The sequence below is a fragment of the Scyliorhinus canicula genome, chromosome 2, assembly GCF_902713615.1.
Source record: "Scyliorhinus canicula chromosome 2, sScyCan1.1, whole genome shotgun sequence".
Classification (NCBI taxonomy): domain Eukaryota; kingdom Metazoa; phylum Chordata; class Chondrichthyes; order Carcharhiniformes; family Scyliorhinidae; genus Scyliorhinus; species Scyliorhinus canicula.
In genome coordinates, this window is record NC_052147.1 from 90,850,220 (window position 1) to 90,868,904 (window position 18,685).

The window sequence follows — 18,685 nt, forward strand, 5'->3', positions numbered from 1 at the left end:
CAGATTAGAACAGAATGCCAACAAGGCTCCAAGGGAAGGTTGGAGGAAAGATTTATTTTCCTAATCTCGAATTCTCTGGAATCTAGAATGCTACCGAATGTTTTCGTAGAATCTGTACAGTGAAGAAGGAGGCCAATCTGGCCGATTCAATTTGCTGCTCTTAATGCAGTCCATTAATTGTCCAATATTTTCTGCTTTTGTTTCCCATTCCAGCATCCGAAGTAATTTGCTTTTAAGAATCTATCTGTCTCAGCCTTAAATATATTAAAGACTCTGCCCCCACAGCTCTCTGAACGGAGTTCCAAAGACCCTCAACCCTCTGAAAGAATAAATTCCTCCTCAACGTGGTCTTAAATTGGCAACCCTAATTCTGAGACGATGCCCTTTTGGTCCTAGACTGCCAAGGGGGGAAACATCCTCTCAGTATTTTCCCTGTCAAGCCCATTAAGAGTCCTTTCTGTTTCAATGAGATCACCTCTCATTCTTCCAAATTCCAATGAGTAGAGTTCCAACCTGTTTAACCTTTGCTCATAAGACAATCCCTCTAAACCGGGGATCAAGCTCGTGAACCTTCTCTGAACCATCTCCAATGGAATAATATCTTTCCTTGAATAAAGGGACCAAACCTGCTCTCAGTACTCCAGATGTGGTCTCACCAGTACCTTGTACGATGCAGCAAGACTTCCCGACTCTTATATTCCAACCCCCTTGAAATCAGGGCCAACATTCCATTAGCTTCCCTGCTGTACCTGTGTGCTAGCTTTCTGTGTTTCATGCACAAGTACCTCAAAGTCACTTTGTGTTGCAGCTTTCTGTATTTTTTCTCCATAAATAATACACTGTTCATTTGTTCTCCCTTCCAAAATGAAAAACGTCACATTTTCCCACATTAACCGATCAATATTGCTTTGCAAACTGTTTGTATCCCTCTCGCAACTTGCCTGTCCACCTATTTTTGTGTCAACATATATTGTAAACAGTTGTGGTCTCAGCACTGATCCCTGTGGAACACCAGTGGTTTCAGGTTGCCAACCTGAAAATGAATGCCTTATCCCCACTCGCTGTTTCCTGCCCATCAGCCAATTCTCTATCTATGCCAATGTACGATGTCCAACGCCTTGGGCCCTTATGACTTGACCTTTTGTGAGGTACCTTGTCGAGCACCTTCTGGAATTCCAAATACAACACATCTACTGGTTTCCCTCTATCCACTCTGGTTGAGACTTCCTCAAAAAACTCAAATAAATTAGTCAGACACAATTTCCCTATCATGAAGCCATGCTGACTCTGCTTGATTAAATTATGATTTTCCAAATGTGCTGCTATTACTTAATAATTGATTCCAACAATTAATGTGAGGTCAATCGACCTATAGATACCTGCTTTTTGCCTCCCTCCTTTTTGAATAAGAGTGGCAGTTTTCCAATCCTCTGGTAACTCTCCAGAATCCAAGGAATTTTGGAATATTACAAACAATGCACCCACTATGTAGCTATTTTGTTTAGGATCCGAGGATGCAAGCTATAGGGTCAGGGGACTTATCTGCCTTTACCCCCATTAGTTTGTCTAATACTACGTCTCCAGTGATGGTGATGGTATTTAATTCCCCCCCCCCCCCCACCTCCGTATTCTTTAGTATTAATGGGATTTTCCAAATATCTTCCACCATAAATGATCTGTTTAACTTCTCTGCCATCTCCTTGTTCCCCACAAAAATGAATTGAGATCTAATTACCAAGCATTGGGTTTCCCACCTCCAGGATGGTGGCATTTCTGCTGGGTGTCGCTGGTTTCACGTTAGAATATGGATAATAGAGGTGTGAACTCGATCCTCTCTTTTGCCTCTTGCACTCTTTTAATCTTCAGGCTCTGGAGCAGCAAATCCAGGATTACTATGGCCTCGCAGAGCAGCTACACCGGGTTTCTGAGGATCTTCCGCTCAGAGGACTTATTACATTTGACATGGTGGATGAGACTCAGGAACAGATTCGTAAGCAGTTGAAGGAATTGCGGGAGCGTTCAACAGTCAGGTACATGGACTAGGAGCTTAATGGGCTATAACCTCCGCCTTATAGAACAGTACAGCACAGAACAGGCCTCATCTCATGGCGAAAAGCCACCATGGTGCAATGTGGCCGATAGAAGATGGGAGACCCCGCTCCTGGGATTTACCCAACTCGCAACAGTGCAATGTTAATCCCGCCCTTTGTGGGTGGGACCACTTCTTGGTAAATATGCATATCTGAGCACGACAGCTAGCCTCACCCTAATATGCAGTTACCTGAGGCATTGGGATCCATCCCCTTCGCCTCATAAATTCGGGCAAACGCCGTTCGGTCCTGGTCTCCACAAACGGGGACCAAATTGAACGGCACACGTGGGGGTCTCTCTGGGGATCGGAGGCCCCCGAGGTGCATGCCTTTTCGACAGGGTGGTACCTGGTTCACCTGTACGTGCTCACTAGGGAACTTTGTTCCCATTTAGTTAAATCATGCCTATAAGGTTCATAAGCTTTGAAATGTTGCCCATTTGTAAAAGTTACAAAATGATGGGTGTTGAGCAATGATAACAGTATGATTTAATACACTGAATATAAGAATAATCATGAATGAGCAACTTCTTCCCAGGTGACCCTTCAGAGAGATTTATGGATGTGATTTTTACATGCATATCTTTATCCAACGTGTGTGTATGCGTGTGTATGTGTATGTGCAAATGATTTGTATGTGGATGCATGTGACATTCAATGCTGTGGTGGTGACTTGATGTGCAGGAACAAGTTTGAAGATGAGAGGCTGATTTGACGGGAAATGATTTTAATTCCCAGGATGAAGAAATTAGAAGAAACTTTGGGATTCCATGAGTACCTGCGAGAAATTGGGGAACTTGAGGCGTGGATTACACAGCAGATGCAAACGGCCAGCTCCGAGGACTACGGGAATGACTACCAACATGTGCTGGTAATGTTTGTTTTCTGCACAATGTGACTTGTCCTCCCCAGTCCTGTGACCAACCTTATTTCCTTCCTGAATCATGAACTCTCCATTCACAACTTTCTTATCACTTTTACAAATGAACATCACATTGTTGGTCACAAGCTGCCTATTCTGAATTCCTGAAGTACCATCCATGTAGAACTCTACATCATTCCACTATCATTGAAACACTCAACCACGGGCGAGATTCTCTGGCCTTCGCGCGGTGTGTTTTTTGGTGGCAGGAGGCAGCCTACCGCTGTTTTTTTAAAAATATTTTTATTCTCCATTTTCACATTTTCGTTCAAAATTGACATCCCCCAACAAGCAGTAAAAGGTAATAAATACAAAGTCAATACCCTTAACGTCAACGACGATCCCATCCTCCCACCACCCCAAACAACGGGCCACCTGTCAATATATGCATCAAATAAAACAAACCCTCCCACGGTGGGAAAAAAAAGGAGAAAAAGGAAAAGGAGTCTGGAATCGCCCATGGTCACCATTAACCTATAGAGTCATTAACCTATGGGCGTCACGGTAGCATTGTGGATAGCATAATTGCTTCACAGCTCCAGGGTCCCAGGTTCGATTCCGGCTTGGGTCACTGTCTGTGCGGAGTCTGCACATCCTCCCCGTGTGTGCGTGGGTTTCCTCCGGGTGCTCCGGTTTCCTCCCACAGTCCAAAGATGTGCAGGTTAGGTGGATTGGCCATGATAAATTGCCCTTAGTGTCCAAAATTGCCCTTAGTGTTGGGTGGGGTTACTGGGTTATGGGGATAGGGTGGAGGTGTTGACCTTGGGTAGGGTGCTCTTTCCAAGAGCCAGTGCTGACTCGATGGGCTAAATGGCCTCCTTCTGCACTGTAAATTCTATGTAAATTCTATGAGACCCCCTCTCTCCCCCTGACACTCAATGCCATCCAGCCTCTGAAAGAGTACCGTAAATGACACCCGAGAGTTGTAAACCCCCCCAATTCCTCCCCTCCAATTCCTCTTGTAAAACTCCTCCCCCCAACTTTGGTTCCTTTCCCCCAACTTTCCACCCCGGCTAGATCCCTCGGACCCTGTTCTGCCAGACTCCGATGGCCGCAGCCCCTCTCCCCACCTCACCCCCATTCACTGGCTGGCTTAAACCGGCCAGCGTGGAGGCCCCCGCCCGAGTCTCTTTCCCCCTTGCCCGGCCCCAGGAAAACCCAGAAGTCCCTTTAGCACACAAACCCCGCATACACACCCACAACCCAAAGAACCCTGATTACCAATGAAAGTCCCATTTCTTTCCTTGTCCAAATATACACAACGTTGGCTCCTGTAGCCCATACACCAGCATCCAGTGAAACAAAAAAGAAAAAATACAGTCGTGAGGCTATGTCGGTACATGACCATTTCTCAATTCTGCCACAGTCCTTCTGCCTTTGCAAACTCCTCCGCTGCTTCCGCCGTCCCAAAATAAAAGTCCTTGAACTTGTAGGTCACCCTCGGCTTCGCTGGATATACAATGCTACACTGCACCTTGCTAATGTACAGTGACTTCTTCACCCGGTGAAGGCAGCCCATCTCCTCGCCAGCTCCACCGTAAATTCCTGGTATACATGTATACCAGCTCCAGCCCACTGCACCACGACCGATGATCCCAATCCAGTTCATATCAGGAGGGATCCTCCCCCAATAGTTTCGCCAACATTGTGGCAAAATACTTAGTTGGCCTCGGGCTTTCCACTGCTTCAGGCAGCCCCACAATCCTCAAATTCTGTTGCCTGGATCTGTTTTCCAGGTCTTCCATTTTTCCTCCCAGATCCTTGTTGATCTCTCTCACGTTCTGCATCTCCTTCCCGATCGAGGCAAGTTGATCGCTGTGCTGCAATGATGTCTCTTCCACTTCCTTCAGCGTCTCACCTTGCTCCAGCACCTCCGCCACTGCGCTCGCCACCGCCGGGATAATCGCCTCCTCCACCAGCACTTTCAAAACCGCCCCCATCTCCTTCCTCATTGCCTCCATGTGTTTTGTGAACCGCCTTTCAAATTCCACGGCCATCACCTTAGTTATTTCTTCAGCCGTAAGCAATGCGGCCTCCCCGGTGCTCCAGCCTCCATTTTCTTTACCGACCCCGCGGTGACCTTTCCGCTCCCCGATGGACTTTCAGCTGTTTTCACGGCCGTTTTTTTTAATTGATCCTCGACACTTCCCTTCCCTGTGCTTTCTCCCGACTTTTACTGCCTTCGCTGCCCCTAGGACCGGGCGTTAACCCCCGACAATGCTGTTCCCGAACGGGAGCCCTCCAAAGTGCGGCTGCCTCCCGCCTGCCGTCACCGGAAGTGTCGCAGCCTACCGCTGTTGATGGGATTTCCCATTGAATCCACCCCCACCCCGTCTGGAATCTGTGGTGTACCCCCAAACTCAACGTTTCCTTTTCTCACCTAGACAAACTCTTCAGTTTTACCCTACAGGAACAACAAATCATTCAGAACTCTGCTGCCACAATCACATCACACACAGCTTGTCCATCAACACAGACCTTGGTGAATGCGATAGGTTCCCACATTAGCTTTCTTCCCAGAGCGAGAGCATCATCAAGCAGTTAAAGGGAGAGCTACAATTGGAGGAAACCAAACTTCCCCTGCTGAAGAAACTCTGTATCTCTGCCTCTGCAACTCTCCTCTGTTATAGAATCCCTACAGCGCAGAAAGAAGTCATTCGACCCATCAAGTATACACTGACCCTCTTAAAGAGCACCCTACCTAGGCCCACTCATCCCCAATATCCCCATAACCCCACCTAACCTGGACATCTTTGGACACCAAGGGCCAATCCACTAACCTGCACATCATTAGACTGTGGGAGGAAACTGGAGCACCCGGAGGAAACTCACGCAGACACGAAAATAATATGCAAACTCCACACAGACAGTCACCCAAGGTTGGAATTGAACCTGGGTCCTTGGTGCTGTGAGGCATGAGTGCTAACCACTGTGCCACCATGCCCCACCATGTCCCCCAACCCACATGCCCTCTGCCAGCTCATACCCACTGCAAACCTCTCTTGCTGTCTTCCTCAAACCTGTACCCATTTCTTCAGCTCAGACACACTGCAAATGTTTCCTGGTCTTTCCCATTTCTTCAGCTCACACTCGCTGTACCTCCTCCTATTCTCGTGCCTTCCACCCCAGCTCACCCTTCCTCCTCGACTTGTGCCCTCTGCCCCATTCCATTCCTCCTTCCCCCCCCCCCCCCCACTCATGCCCTCTGCCCCAACTTCTGCACCCTGTTCAGCCCCACATTGTGGTCCTTGGGTTCAGGATACATTAATTAATGATGTTATCAGCCATGGGCTGAACCGATTGAATCAAATTTGACAGCACACAACAGTTTCCTACTTATTACTCGACCAAAACCCCTCGTAGTTTTGAATGCTTCTATTAGCTCTCCCCCTATCTTTTTCTGATCTCAGTTTTTTTCTAAATCCCAGCTTTTCCAATCTCTCTACTGTCATAATATACACCGGTATACCATGGTGCAGACACACACACACACTGATGGACATACAGTAGGACCAATCAACACGCACAATACCGCAGCCAATCACCAGTTAGAGCACACTCACTATAAAGACAGAGGGCATCAGTTTTCCCGCTCATTCGGGATGCAGCCTCTCAGAAGGACAGAGCTTACAGCTTACAGCACAGATCCTCACCATGTGCTGAGTGATTAGACTGGTTAGGATAGGCACAGGTCTTTAGTTTAATCTAACATCGTGTTAACCCACAGTGAAAGTTTCTAGCTTAATAAAATAGTGTTGTACTATTTTAAGTGTTGGTAGCCTGTATTTGTTCCACGGATCCAGAGCACCCAACACATCATCTACATGAACGAACTCTCTCAGCCCTGCTATAATCCTGCTAAATCCCCTCCGTATCATCTCTGGGACCTGGACAGCCATCTTAAAGAATTGGACACAATATTCCAACTGAGGACTAACCAGAGATTTGTAGAGAATTAGCATGACTTCTTTGCTTTTCCAATCAATACTCAGAATTACAAAGGCAAGTATCCTATTTGCTTTTTTAATCCGCTTTCTCAACTTGTCCTGCCACCTTCAATGATTTGTGAATATTGCAACTCCTCAAAGTTGCACCGTTTAGATGATACCGCTTCTCCAGTTATTTTTCCCATCATTTCAAATTTAACCACATTAAGTTGCAGTTCCATGTGCCTGTCCACTTCATCAATCTATCCACATCCTCCTGCTCACTATGTAATATGGGCAGCATGGTAGCATTGTGGATAGCACAATTGCTTCACAGCTCCAGGGTCCCAGGTTCGATTCCGTCTTGGGTCACTGTCTGTGCGGAGTCTGCACATTCTCCCCGTGTGTGCGTGGGTTTCCTCCGGGTGCTCCGGTTTCCTCCCACAGTCCAAAGATGTGCAGGTTAGGTGCATTGGCCATGATAAATTGCCCTTAGTGTCCAAAATTGCCCTTAGTGTTGGGTGGGGTTACTGGGTTATGTGGATAGGGTGGAGGTATTGACCTTGGGTAGGGTGCTCTTTCCAAGAGCCGGTGCAGACTCGATGGGCCAAATGGCCTCCTCCTGCATTGTAAATTCTATGAATTCTATGATAATATGCTGTATTGTCAGCCAACTTCAAAACTGTTCTATCTATATCCAAGTGCAAGTCATTTAATAATCATAATCTTTATTAGTGTCACAAGTAGGCTCACATTAACACTGAATGAAGTTACTGTGAAAATCCCCTAGTTGCCACATTCCGGTGCCTGTTCGGGTACACAGAGGGAGAATTCAGAATGTCCAAATTACCCAACAAGAACGTCTTTGTGGGAGGAATCCGGAGCAGCTGGAGGAAACCCACACAGACACTGAGAGAACGTGCAGTCTCCGCACAGACAGTGGCACAAGCGGGAATCGAACCCGGGTCCCCAATGCTGTGAAGCAACAGTGCTAACTGCCCCGTATATAACATCTGAAGACCAAGCCTGGCGAACACCGCAGCAAATTTCTGTTTAGTCAGAAAAACATTGACGTAAGTTTCACGCTCGCCAGCTGGTGGGCTTTTAGGCAATAGGGAGTGTGAAATAGCACAAAGGGGCTTCCTGCTAGACTTCTGCCGCCCCGACCTCTCAGTGACATTACCTGGGGCAGGTGAGGCCTCAGGCAGGCTGCCTGTTCTTACCCCAATTGAGACCCTTTACTTAAGGGACGTTTCCTGCCCAACCTCCATTTTTAGGTTGGTGGGAGGATTTCCCAGGTATTGTGGAAGCCTGAATATGATCAGTTCTAGGCCTTGGGCTGGGAGGGGGGGAGGCTCCATCAAAAGCCCCCTTGTAACTTCGGACGTCCCCTCCCACCTTAAGGTCTGGTGGCTGAAGTGTTGGCTAGTGTAGACTTGAGAGATGAACAGACACTTCCAACACTGATGAAGGTTCAACTCAATTTTATTAACTACCTCTAACTAACTAACACACGATGACTGTGGGTCTAAATGATGCTAACTTAAACTAGAGACCTAAGCCTTGTCCGAACCAGTTGATTCTCTCAGCACGTGGTGTCAGTCTGTGCTGGGCTGGATGGGTTCTTGTTACACTCAGAGGCAGCACCCAGAATGAGCGGGAACCGTGGTGCCCTCTGCCTTTATAGTGTGTGTATTCTAACTGGTGATTGGCTGCGGTGTTTGTACATGTTGATTGGTCCCTGTGTGTATCCATCAGTGTGTGTCTGCACTATGATATATTGGTGTACATTATGACAGTGGCCGCTTGACCTCTACCTCACCCCCAGCCTATCCTCTGACACCCCAAATCCCCATATCCATCCCCAAGCCTTTGTTACTCTCCTCACTCTGAGGCCCCAAGATCTCTCCTTTCTGTGCCCTCCGGGGACTCTGACTCTGCGGTCTTGATGAACTTCCACTTCTGCCCAGTGCACCTTCTCTTGTTGCCGGCACTAGAGAGCCGCCAGCCAATCAGATTACGGGTGGACTTCCTCCCAAGTGAGGGATAGAATGACGGTCTGCAGCACAGATGAGTAGTGGTATATATATTTTTATAAAATCTTTTTATTCTCCTCATTATCAACATTTTCATCAAATAAACAACAAAAGAAAACAAACAAAAATAATTGCAGTACCAATCCCCCAAACCGCATCCCCTTCCGTATACCGACCAAAACATCACCCGGGCATTCCAAGTAAAAAAGAAAGAAAATTAACAAACAATCAGAAAACCGTGTAGTTGATGAGACCATCAATTCACGCGACACGTGGTTAGAAGTGAACAGTGGTTTTAATCGTCTTACAACAGAGCCTGCCTGTGACAAGATGAATTCCAGATGAACTGGCAGGCAGGCTCTCAGCATCAACCTTTATACTTCCGGTTAGGGGGAGGAATCGTGGGTGGAGCCAAGGGTGGAGCCCAGTACAAACTCCCGTACACTCCCAGTGCATCTCCCCCTAGTGGCAGAGCAGCGCAACTGCTCGTGTGCCGAGCTTACCGAGACATAGTACAACATGTGTAATACAGTGTGAATTACGCTACTGTGATTCACCACAGTAGGCAAGAACAACAATAACCCCGACCCCCCCTCTCGCCTCCTAATGTTCGATGGCAACCAACGCTCCCCCCCGCCTCCCCGCCAAGCCGAGGCAAGGGCGGAGAAGCTAACCTCCACCCCAACAGGATCCGCCTCCGGGCGATCAGCGATGCAAAGGCTAAAACATCTGCCCCACACCTGCCTGCAGCCCTGGGCGGTCCGACACCCAAGGAGCCCTGGTTCCAAGTTCACGTGCACTACCCCCGAGATGGCACTGAAAACATCCCTCCAATACCTCTCCAGCTTCAGAGAAGACCAAAATATATATACATGGTTTGCGGGGCCCCACATCACTCACATACATCCTCCACTCCGTCGAAGAGCCGCTCATCCGCGCCCTCGTGAGGTATGCCCTGTACATTCACACTTCGGAGCACCTCACACCGTCTTTTATAACCTCCCCCAACTTTACATCCAGAGATGAGTAATTATAACCACCAGTTTCATATTGTCCACTGTTAAATCAACTACGAAAGGTGAGGGGGTCCATTAACATCAACACCTTTAATCTACTCTCAAAGTATGGATTAGGGAGTATACTCATTGATGTGTTGGCGTGTTCTTGTTTTGTTAGCACCTGAGGGCATTATACAAAGCATTTTTACACCAATTGGAAACTGGTGAAGAGAGGATCCAGGACATACAGGCCTTGGTGAACAAGCTGGTTGACAAGGGCCATCCTCAGGCCCAGGAAATCTCACAGAGACATGATGTGCTGAGGTAGAACCACTGTGTTACATCAAAGATGAAGCAATAATTTATTTTCCACCTAATTTACAAGTGATGCATCTGTGGCTGAGGGAATCATGGGGTACTATTTCTGAGAGTGAGGGATCGCAGGATGCTGTATCTGAGAGCGAGGGATCGCATGGTGCTGTATCTGAGAGTGAGGGATCACAGGGTGCTGTGTCTGAGTGAGGGGATCACAGGGAGCTGTGTCTGAGTGAGGGGATCACAGGGTGAAGTGTTTGAGAGTGAGGGATCACAGGGTGCTGTGTCTGAGAGCGAGGGATCGCATGGTGCTGTATCTGAGAGCGAGGGATCGCATGGTGCTGTATCTGAGAGCGAGGGATCGCATGGTGCTGTATCTGAGAGCGAGGGATCACAGGGTGCTGTATCTGAGAGCGAGGGATCGCATGGTGCTGTATCTGAGAGCGATGGATCACAGGGTGCTGTACCTGAGAGTGAGGGATCACAGGGTGCTGTACCTGAGAGCGAGGGATCACAGGGTGCTGTACCTGAGAGTGAGGGGATCACAGCGTGCTGTGAGAGTGAGGGGATCACAGCGTGCTGTGAAAGTGCGGGGATCACAGGGAGCTGTGAGAGTGAGGGGGTCACAGGGTGCTGTGTCTGAGAGTGAGGGGATTACAGGGTGCTGTGAGAGTGAGGGGATCACAGGGGGCTGTGTCTGAGAGTGAGGGGGTCGCAGGGAGCTGTATCTGAGAGCGAGGGATCACAGGGTGCTGTACCTGACAGTGAGGGGATCACAGGGAGCTGTGAGAGTGAGGGGATCACGCTGCTGTGAGAGTGAGGGGATCACAGCGTGCTGTGAGAGTGAGGGGATCACAGCGTGCTGTGAAAGTGCGGGGATCACAGGGAGCTGTGAGAGTGAGGGGGTCACAGGGTGCTGTGTCTGAGAGTGAGGGGATCACAGGGTGCTGTGAGAGTGAGGGGATCACAGGGGGCTGTGTCTGAGAGTGAGGGGATCACAGGGTGCTGTGAGAGTGAGGGATCACAGGGTGCTGTGAGAGTGAGGGATCACAGGGTGCTGTGTCTGAGAGTGAGGGGATCACAGGGAGCTGTGAGAGGAGAGGATCACAGGGGGCTGTGTCTGAGAGTGAGGGATAACAGGGTGCTGTGAGAGTGAGGGATCACAGGGGGCTGTGTCTGAGAGTGAGGGGATCACGGTGCTGTGTTTGAGAGTGAGGGATCACAGGGCTCTGTGAGAGTGAGGGAATCACAGGGTGCTGTGAGAGTGAGGGGATCACAGGGTGCTGTGAGAGTGAGGGAATCAAAGGGTGCTGTGTCTGAGAGTGAGGGGATCACAGGGTGCTGTGTCTGAGAGTGAGGGGATCACAGGGAGCTGTGTCTGAGAGTGAGGGAATCAAAGGGTGCTGTGTCTGAGAGTGAGGGGATCACAGGGTGCTGTGTCTGAGAGTGAGCTGATCACAAGGTGCTGTGTCTGAGAGTGAGGGGATCACAGGGTGCTGTGTCTGAGAGTGAGGGATAACGGGGTGCTGTACCTGACAGTGAGGGGATCACAGGGAGCTGTGAGAGTGAGGGGATCACGCTGCTGTGAGAGTGAGGGGATCACAGCGTGCTGTGAGAGTGAGGGGATCACAGCGTGCTGTGAAAGTGCGGGGATCACAGGGAGCTGTGAGAGTGAGGGGGTCACAGGGTGCTGTGTCTGAGAGTGAGGGGATCACAGGGTGCTGTGAGAGTGAGGGGATCACAGGGGGCTGTGTCTGAGAGTGAGGGGATCACAGGGTGCTGTGAGAGTGAGGGATCACAGGGTGCTGTGAGAGTGAGGGATCACAGGGTGCTGTGTCTGAGAGTGAGGGGATCACAGGGAGCTGTGAGAGGAGGGGATCACAGGGGGCTGTGTCTGAGAGTGAGGGATAACAGGGTGCTGTGAGAGTGAGGGATCACAGGGGGCTGTGTCTGAGAGTGAGGGGATCACGGTGCTGTGTTTGAGAGTGAGGGATCACAGGGCTCTGTGAGAGTGAGGGAATCACAGGGTGCTGTGAGAGTGAGGGGATCACAGGGTGCTGTGAGAGTGAGGGAATCAAAGGGTGCTGTGTCTGAGAGTGAGGGGATCACAGGGTGCTGTGTCTGAGAGTGAGGGGATCACAGGGAGCTGTGTCTGAGAGTGAGGGAATCAAAGGGTGCTGTGTCTGAGAGTGAGGGGATCACAGGGTGCTGTGTCTGAGAGTGAGCTGATCACAAGGTGCTGTGTCTGAGAGTGAGGGGATCACAGGGTGCTGTGTCTGAGAGTGAGGGATAACGGGGTGCTGTGTCTGAGAGTGAGGGATAACAGGGTGCTGTGTCTGAGAGTGAGGGATAACAGGGTGCTGTGTCTGAGAGTGAGGGATCACAGGGTGCTGTGTCTGAGAGTGAGGGATAACAGGGTGCTGTGTCTGAGAGTGAGGGATAACAGGGTGCTGTGTCTGAGAGTGAGGGGATCACAGGGTGCTGTGTCTGAGAGTGAGGGGATCACAGGGTGCTGTGTCTGAGAGTGAGGGATAACAGGGTGCTGTGTCTGAGAGTGAGGGATAACAGGGTGCTGTGTCTGAGAGTGAGGGGATCACAGGGAGCTGTGTCTGAGAGTGAGGGGATCACAGGGTGCTGTGTCTGAGAGTGAGGGGATCACAGGGTGCTGTGTCTGAGAGTTGATGCACCATCAATTGCACGCGAGGCGAGTGATTTACCAATGTCAGGCTTTAATTAACTAGAACACAGCCTGGCGATCGTCTACAGTGGAAAAGGCCGATCGTCAGGCTTCTGAGCATTTATACCTCGTTGATAGAGGCGTGGTTAACTCAGCCTCTCGGCCAATCGGTCGAGAGGCACATGACCGACCAGGGCCAATGGTAAGCCGACGTTCTGGCCCAATGGCAGACGAGTATGCAGATCATATCATCACATTCACCCCTTACGGAGAAGGAAGGCGGGGGGGGGGGGGTGTGAACGAGACCCGGGGTGGGGGGGGGGAAGAACTGATGATATGAGTAGCCGTCGGGAGAATAATTTTCTCTCCGTACCCTTGTCGAATTTGGGGGCTTGCCACTGGCCCAGACATAACAATATTTACAAAAGGAAGTCCATGGGACCGTAGAACTCTAGATGGATTCGATCAGTCGTTTGGTGGTCCTTGACGTCCTGGCCGAGCGCCGTAGTGGAGGAGGAGTCGTCGGATCGGCTGATGGTCCTGCTGATGTCCTGGAGTCCGGGAGCGATAGACCTCGAGTAGTCTCCGTCACCTGAGCTGGCCGTGGAGACGCCATGGATGAGGGATGGGGAAGCTGAGTGGGGTGCTGGGGTGAAAAAGGGGAGGGGGGGTCTGTGGTGGGGGGGGGCTGCACGCCGGCGGGTGCCAGGTCCCGGAGGGAGACCGTGTCCTGCCGACCGTCGGGGTACTCCACATACGCATACTGCGGGTTAGCGTGGAGTAACTGGACATGCTCCACCAACGGATCGGACTTGTGCACCCGCACATGCTTCCGGAGCAAGATGGGTCCGGGGGTGACCAGCCACGTCGGGAGAGGGGATCCAGAGGACGACTTTCTGGGGAAAACAAGAAGACGCTCATGAGGTGTCTGATTAGTTGCAGTACAGAGGAGTGAGCGGATAGAGTGCAGTGCATCGGGGAGCACCTCTTGCCATCGGGAAATAGGGAGATTTCTAGACCGGAGGGCTAGTAGTATGGTCTTCCAGATGGTACCATTCTCCCGCTCGACCTGTCCGTTACCCCGGGGGTTATAGCTGGTCGTCCTGCTAGAGGCGATGCCCCTGTCAAGCAGGAATTGACGCAGCTCGTCGCTCATAAATGAGGACCCCCGATCACTGTGAATGTACGCGGGGTAGCCGAACAGTGAGAAGATGGAGAGTAGGGCCTTAATGACGGTCGATGTGGTCATGTCGGGACAGGGAATGGCGAAGGGGAAGCGGGAGTGTTCGTCGATAACCGCCAGGAAGTAAATGTTGCGGTTGTTAGAGGGAAGGGGCCCCTTGAAGTCAATGCTGAGACGTTCAAAGGGGCGGGATGCTTTGATCAGGTGTGCGCGCTCGGGGCGGTAGAAGTGCGGTTTGCACTCGGCGCAGATGTGGCAGTCACGGGTTACTGTCCTGACTTCCTCGATAGAGTAGGGCAGGTTGCGGGCCTTAATGAAGTGGTGTAGGCGGGTCACCCCTGGATGGCAGAGGTCTGCGTGGAGGGAGCGGAGGCGGTCTATCTGCGTGCTGGCGCAGGTACCGCGGGACAGGGCATCAGGAGGCTCATTGAGCTTCCCAGGACGATACAAGATATCATAGTTGTACGTGGACAACTCGATCCGCCACCGTAAAATCTTGTCATTTTTGATCTTGCCCCTTTGTGCATTATCAAACATGAAGGCTACTGACCGTTGGTCTGTGAGGAGGGTAAACCTCCTGCCGGCCAAATAGTGCCTCCAATGTCGCACGGCTTCGACTATGGCCTGGGCTTCCTTTTCCACAGATGGGTGGCGGAGTTCGGAAGCCTGGAGAGTTCTGGAGAAGAAGGCCACGGGTCTGCCCGCTTGGTTCAGGGTGGCCGCCAGAGCTACTTCTGAAGCATCGCTCTCGACCTGGAAGGGGAGGGCCTCGTCGATGGCACGCATCGTGGCCTTTGCGATGTCCGCTTTGATGCGGCTAAAGGCCTGGCAGGCCTCCGTCGACGGCGGGAAGGTCGTGGTTTGCATGAGGGGACGGGCCTTGTCCGCGTAGTTGGGAACCCATTGGGCGTAGTATGCGAAGAACCCTAGGCAGCGTTTGAGGGATTTGGGGGTATTTGGGAGAGGGAGTTCCATCAGGGGGCGCATGCGTTCGGGGTCGGGGCCTATCACTCCGTTACGCACTACGTAGCCGAGGATGGCTAGGCGGTCGGTGCTAAACACGCATTTATCCTTATTGTACGTGAGGTTAAGGAGTTTTGCGGTTTGGAGGAATTTCTGGAGGTTGGCGTCATGGTCCTGCTGGTCGTGGCCGCAGATGGTGACATTATCAAGGTACGGGAAGGTAGCCTGTAATCCGTACTTGTCGACCATTCGGTCCATCTCCCTTTGGAAGACCGAGACCCCATTCGTGACGCCAAACGGAACCCTAAGGAAGTGGTAGAGGCGCCCGTCAGCCTCGAACGCGGTGTACAGTCGGTCACTCGCGCGGATGGGGAGCTGGTGGTAAGCGGACTTAAGGTCCACAGTTGAGAAGACCTTGTATCTCGCGATCTCGTTTACCATGGTAGAGATACGGGGGAGAGGATACGCGTCCAGTTGCGTAAACCGATTGATGGTTTGGCTATAATCGATGACCATCCGGTTTTTCTCCCCCGTCCGGACCACCAGCACTTGGGCTCGCCAGGGACTGTTGCTGGCCTCGATGACCCCTTCCGTCAGCAACCTCTGGACCTCGGACCTGATGAAGGATCGGTCCTGGGCGCTGTACCGTCTGCTCCGTGTGGCGACGGGTTTGCAATCGGGGGTGAGGTTAGCAAACAGGGAGGGAGGGTCTACTTTGAGGGACGCGAGGCTGCAGACAGTGAGGGGGGGTATAGGGCCGCCGAATTGAAAAGTCAAGCTCTGCAGGTTGCACTGGAAGTCCAGTCCTAGGAGTGCCGGTGCGCAAAGGTCAGGGAGGACAAGGAATTTATAATTTTTAAAAACCTTCCCTTGGACCGTGAGGTCCGCGATGCAGCACCCGGTGATGTGGACGGAGTGCGAACCTGAGGCTAAACCGATTTTGCGTGTTACGGGATGGACAGGGAGCGCGCAGCGTCTTACCGTGTCAGGGTGAACGAAGCTTTCCGTGCTCCCGGAGTCCAGCAGGCAGTCCGTCTTGTGGCCGTTGAGGTGGATCAGCGTAGTCGTTTTGGCGAGCGTGCGTGGATGAGACTGGTCGAGTTGAACGGCCGCGAGCCGTGGAGAAAATCCGTCGTCGCTGTCCGATTCCATGCTGGAGGGACCTTGCGTGGCAGATGTGGAAGTCGGTGGCCAGGATCCATATGTGGGGTGAACGGCCGCGAGCCGTGGAGAAAATCCGTCGTCGCTGTCCGATTCCATGCTGGAGGGACCTTGCGTGGCAGATGTGGAAGCCGGTGGCCAGGATCCCCAGGTGAGGTCTGTTCCCCAAGATGGCGGCGCCCAGGACCCGCACGTGGGGTCGGGGCCCCAAGATGGCGGCGCCCAGGACCCGCACGTGGGGTCGCCACCCCAAGATGGCGGCGCCCAGGAAGCCCTCGTGGCCGCTGGAGGCGGAGCTAGCGTTCCGGGCGCTGTGAGCGGAGAGGCGCGCAGGCCGGCTCCAAGAGGTGAGTGACCGGCATCAGCTGCGGGGATGCACAAGCCGGCTCCAGGACGCCGGCTAGGTGCATCAGCTGTGGGGATGCGGAAGCCGGCTCCAGGAAGCCGGCCAGGTGCATCAGCTGTGGGGATGCGGAAGCCGGCTCCAGGACGCCGGCTAGGTGCATCAGCTGTGGGGATGCGGAAGCCGGCTCCAGGACGCCGGCTAGGTGCATCAGCTGTGGGGATGCGGAAGCCGGCTCCAGGACGCCGGCTAGGTGCATCAGCTGTGGGCGGAGGTAAGGCGCGCGGGCCGGGTGCGGGGGGCCGGGGGCGGGGGGGAGCCGAGTCGCGCTGCGGGCAGGCAGGGACCGGGGGGCCCGGAGAGGCGAGCCGGTCGGGCGCCGGGGCCCGGGGGGGGGGGGAGCCGGGGTCCGGGAGCGAGGGAAGCAGGGCCGCTGCGGGCAGGCAGGGACCAGGGAGGCCCGGAGAGGCGAGCCGGTCGGGCGCCGGGGCCCGGGGGGGGGGGGGGAGAAACGTGCGCGGCGGGCAGGCAGAGGCCTGGAGGGGCCGGGGAGGTGCGCATGTCGGCCGGCGGGGCGTGAGTCGGGAGCAGCTGGGGCGGCCCTGGAGGAGAGAGAGAGGCACACAGGCCGTTTGCAGAGGCCTGGGGGAGGGGGGGAGAGTGCTGTGCAGCTTCCAGAAGCGCTGCAGCCAGCGATTTGGCCTGGCAGACCGTGGAGTAGTGGCCCTTCTTCCCGCAGCTCTTACAGAGGGCGGAGCGGGCTGGGCAGCGCGAGCGAGGGTGCTTAGCGTACCCACAAAAGTAGCAGCGGGGCCCCGCGGATTTATCGGGGCGCCCCGCGGCACAAGCCTGAGGGAGGCCGGGAGCGGTGGGTAGCTGGTGGGAAGCGTGCCAGGAGGCGGCCTGGCCAGGGTCATAGGTGCGCGCGCTTTGATCTGCGACCTCCAGGGAGGCGGAGAGAGTCAGTGTCTCCGTTAAACTGAGTTCGTCTCTTTCCAGCATCCGCTGGCGGATCACGGGGGACAGCATCCCAGCCACGTAAGCGTCTCTGACGAGTAGCTCCATGTGCTCTGTAGCGGACACCGCTTCACAGGCGCAACCTCTCCCCAGGGCACAGAGGGCCCGGGCGTATTGGTCTAGAGACTCACCGGGGACCTGCTTTCTGGTGGCCAGCAGATGTCGAGCGAATACCCTGTTGATGGGTTTGAGGAATTGTCCTTTTAGCTTCCGTATAGCTTCATCATAGTCTGTTTCGTCTTCGATTATTGAGTAAGCGGCAATACCCACGCTGGAGTGGAGGACGTGCAGCTTCTGTGCCCCGGTGGGGGGGGTGGTTGTAGATGCCAGGAACCCTTCGAGGCAAGTCAGCCAGAGCTTAAAGAGTTCTGTAGAGTTCAGAGTTTGCGGGCTGATGCGGAGGCATTCGGGCTTGATGCGGAACTCCATCTTCAAAGTTGTAGTTAATTAAATTGATGCACCATCAATTGCACGCGAGGCGAGTGATTTACCAATGTCAGGCTTTAATTAACTAGAACACAGCCTGGCGATCGTCTACAGTGGAAAAGGCCGATCGTCAGGCTTCTGAGCATTTATACCTCGTTGATAGAGGCGTGGTTAACTCAGCCTCTCGGCCAATCGGTCGAGAGGCACATGACCGACCAGGGCCAATGGTAAGCCGACGTTCTGGCCCAATGGCAGACGAGTATGCAGATCATATCATCACAAGAGTGAGGGGATCACAGGGTGCTGTGAGAGTGAGGGGATCACAGGGTGCAGTGTCTGAGAGTGAGGGATAACAGGGTGCTGTGTCTGAGAGTGAGGGGATCACAGGGTGCTGTGTCTGAGAGTGAGGGGATCACAGGGAGCTGTGTCTGAGAGTGAGGGAATCAAAGGGTGCTGTGTCTGAGAGTGAGGGGATCACAGGGTGCTGTGTCTGAGAGTGAGCTGATCACAGGGTGCTGTGTCTGAGAGTGAGGGGATCACAGGGTGCTGTGTCTGAGAGTGAGGGATAACGGGGTGCTGTGTCTGAGAGTGAGGGATAACAGGGTGCTGTGTCTGAGAGTGAGGGATCA

General features: G+C 52.8%; 1 protein-coding gene across 1 annotated transcript in view; it reads left to right on the top strand.

Annotated features, from left to right (window-relative positions):
• Positions 1-18,685, top strand: part of sptbn5 (spectrin, beta, non-erythrocytic 5) — a 332,093-nt gene that overhangs the window by 117,786 nt on the left and 195,622 nt on the right. The window contains exons 28-30 of the mRNA XM_038790252.1: positions 1,867-2,030; positions 2,828-2,960; positions 10,150-10,295. Of these exons, the coding sequence (XP_038646180.1) occupies positions 1,867-2,030; positions 2,828-2,960; positions 10,150-10,295 (443 nt within the window). The remainder of the gene's footprint in view (positions 1-1,866; positions 2,031-2,827; positions 2,961-10,149; positions 10,296-18,685) is intronic.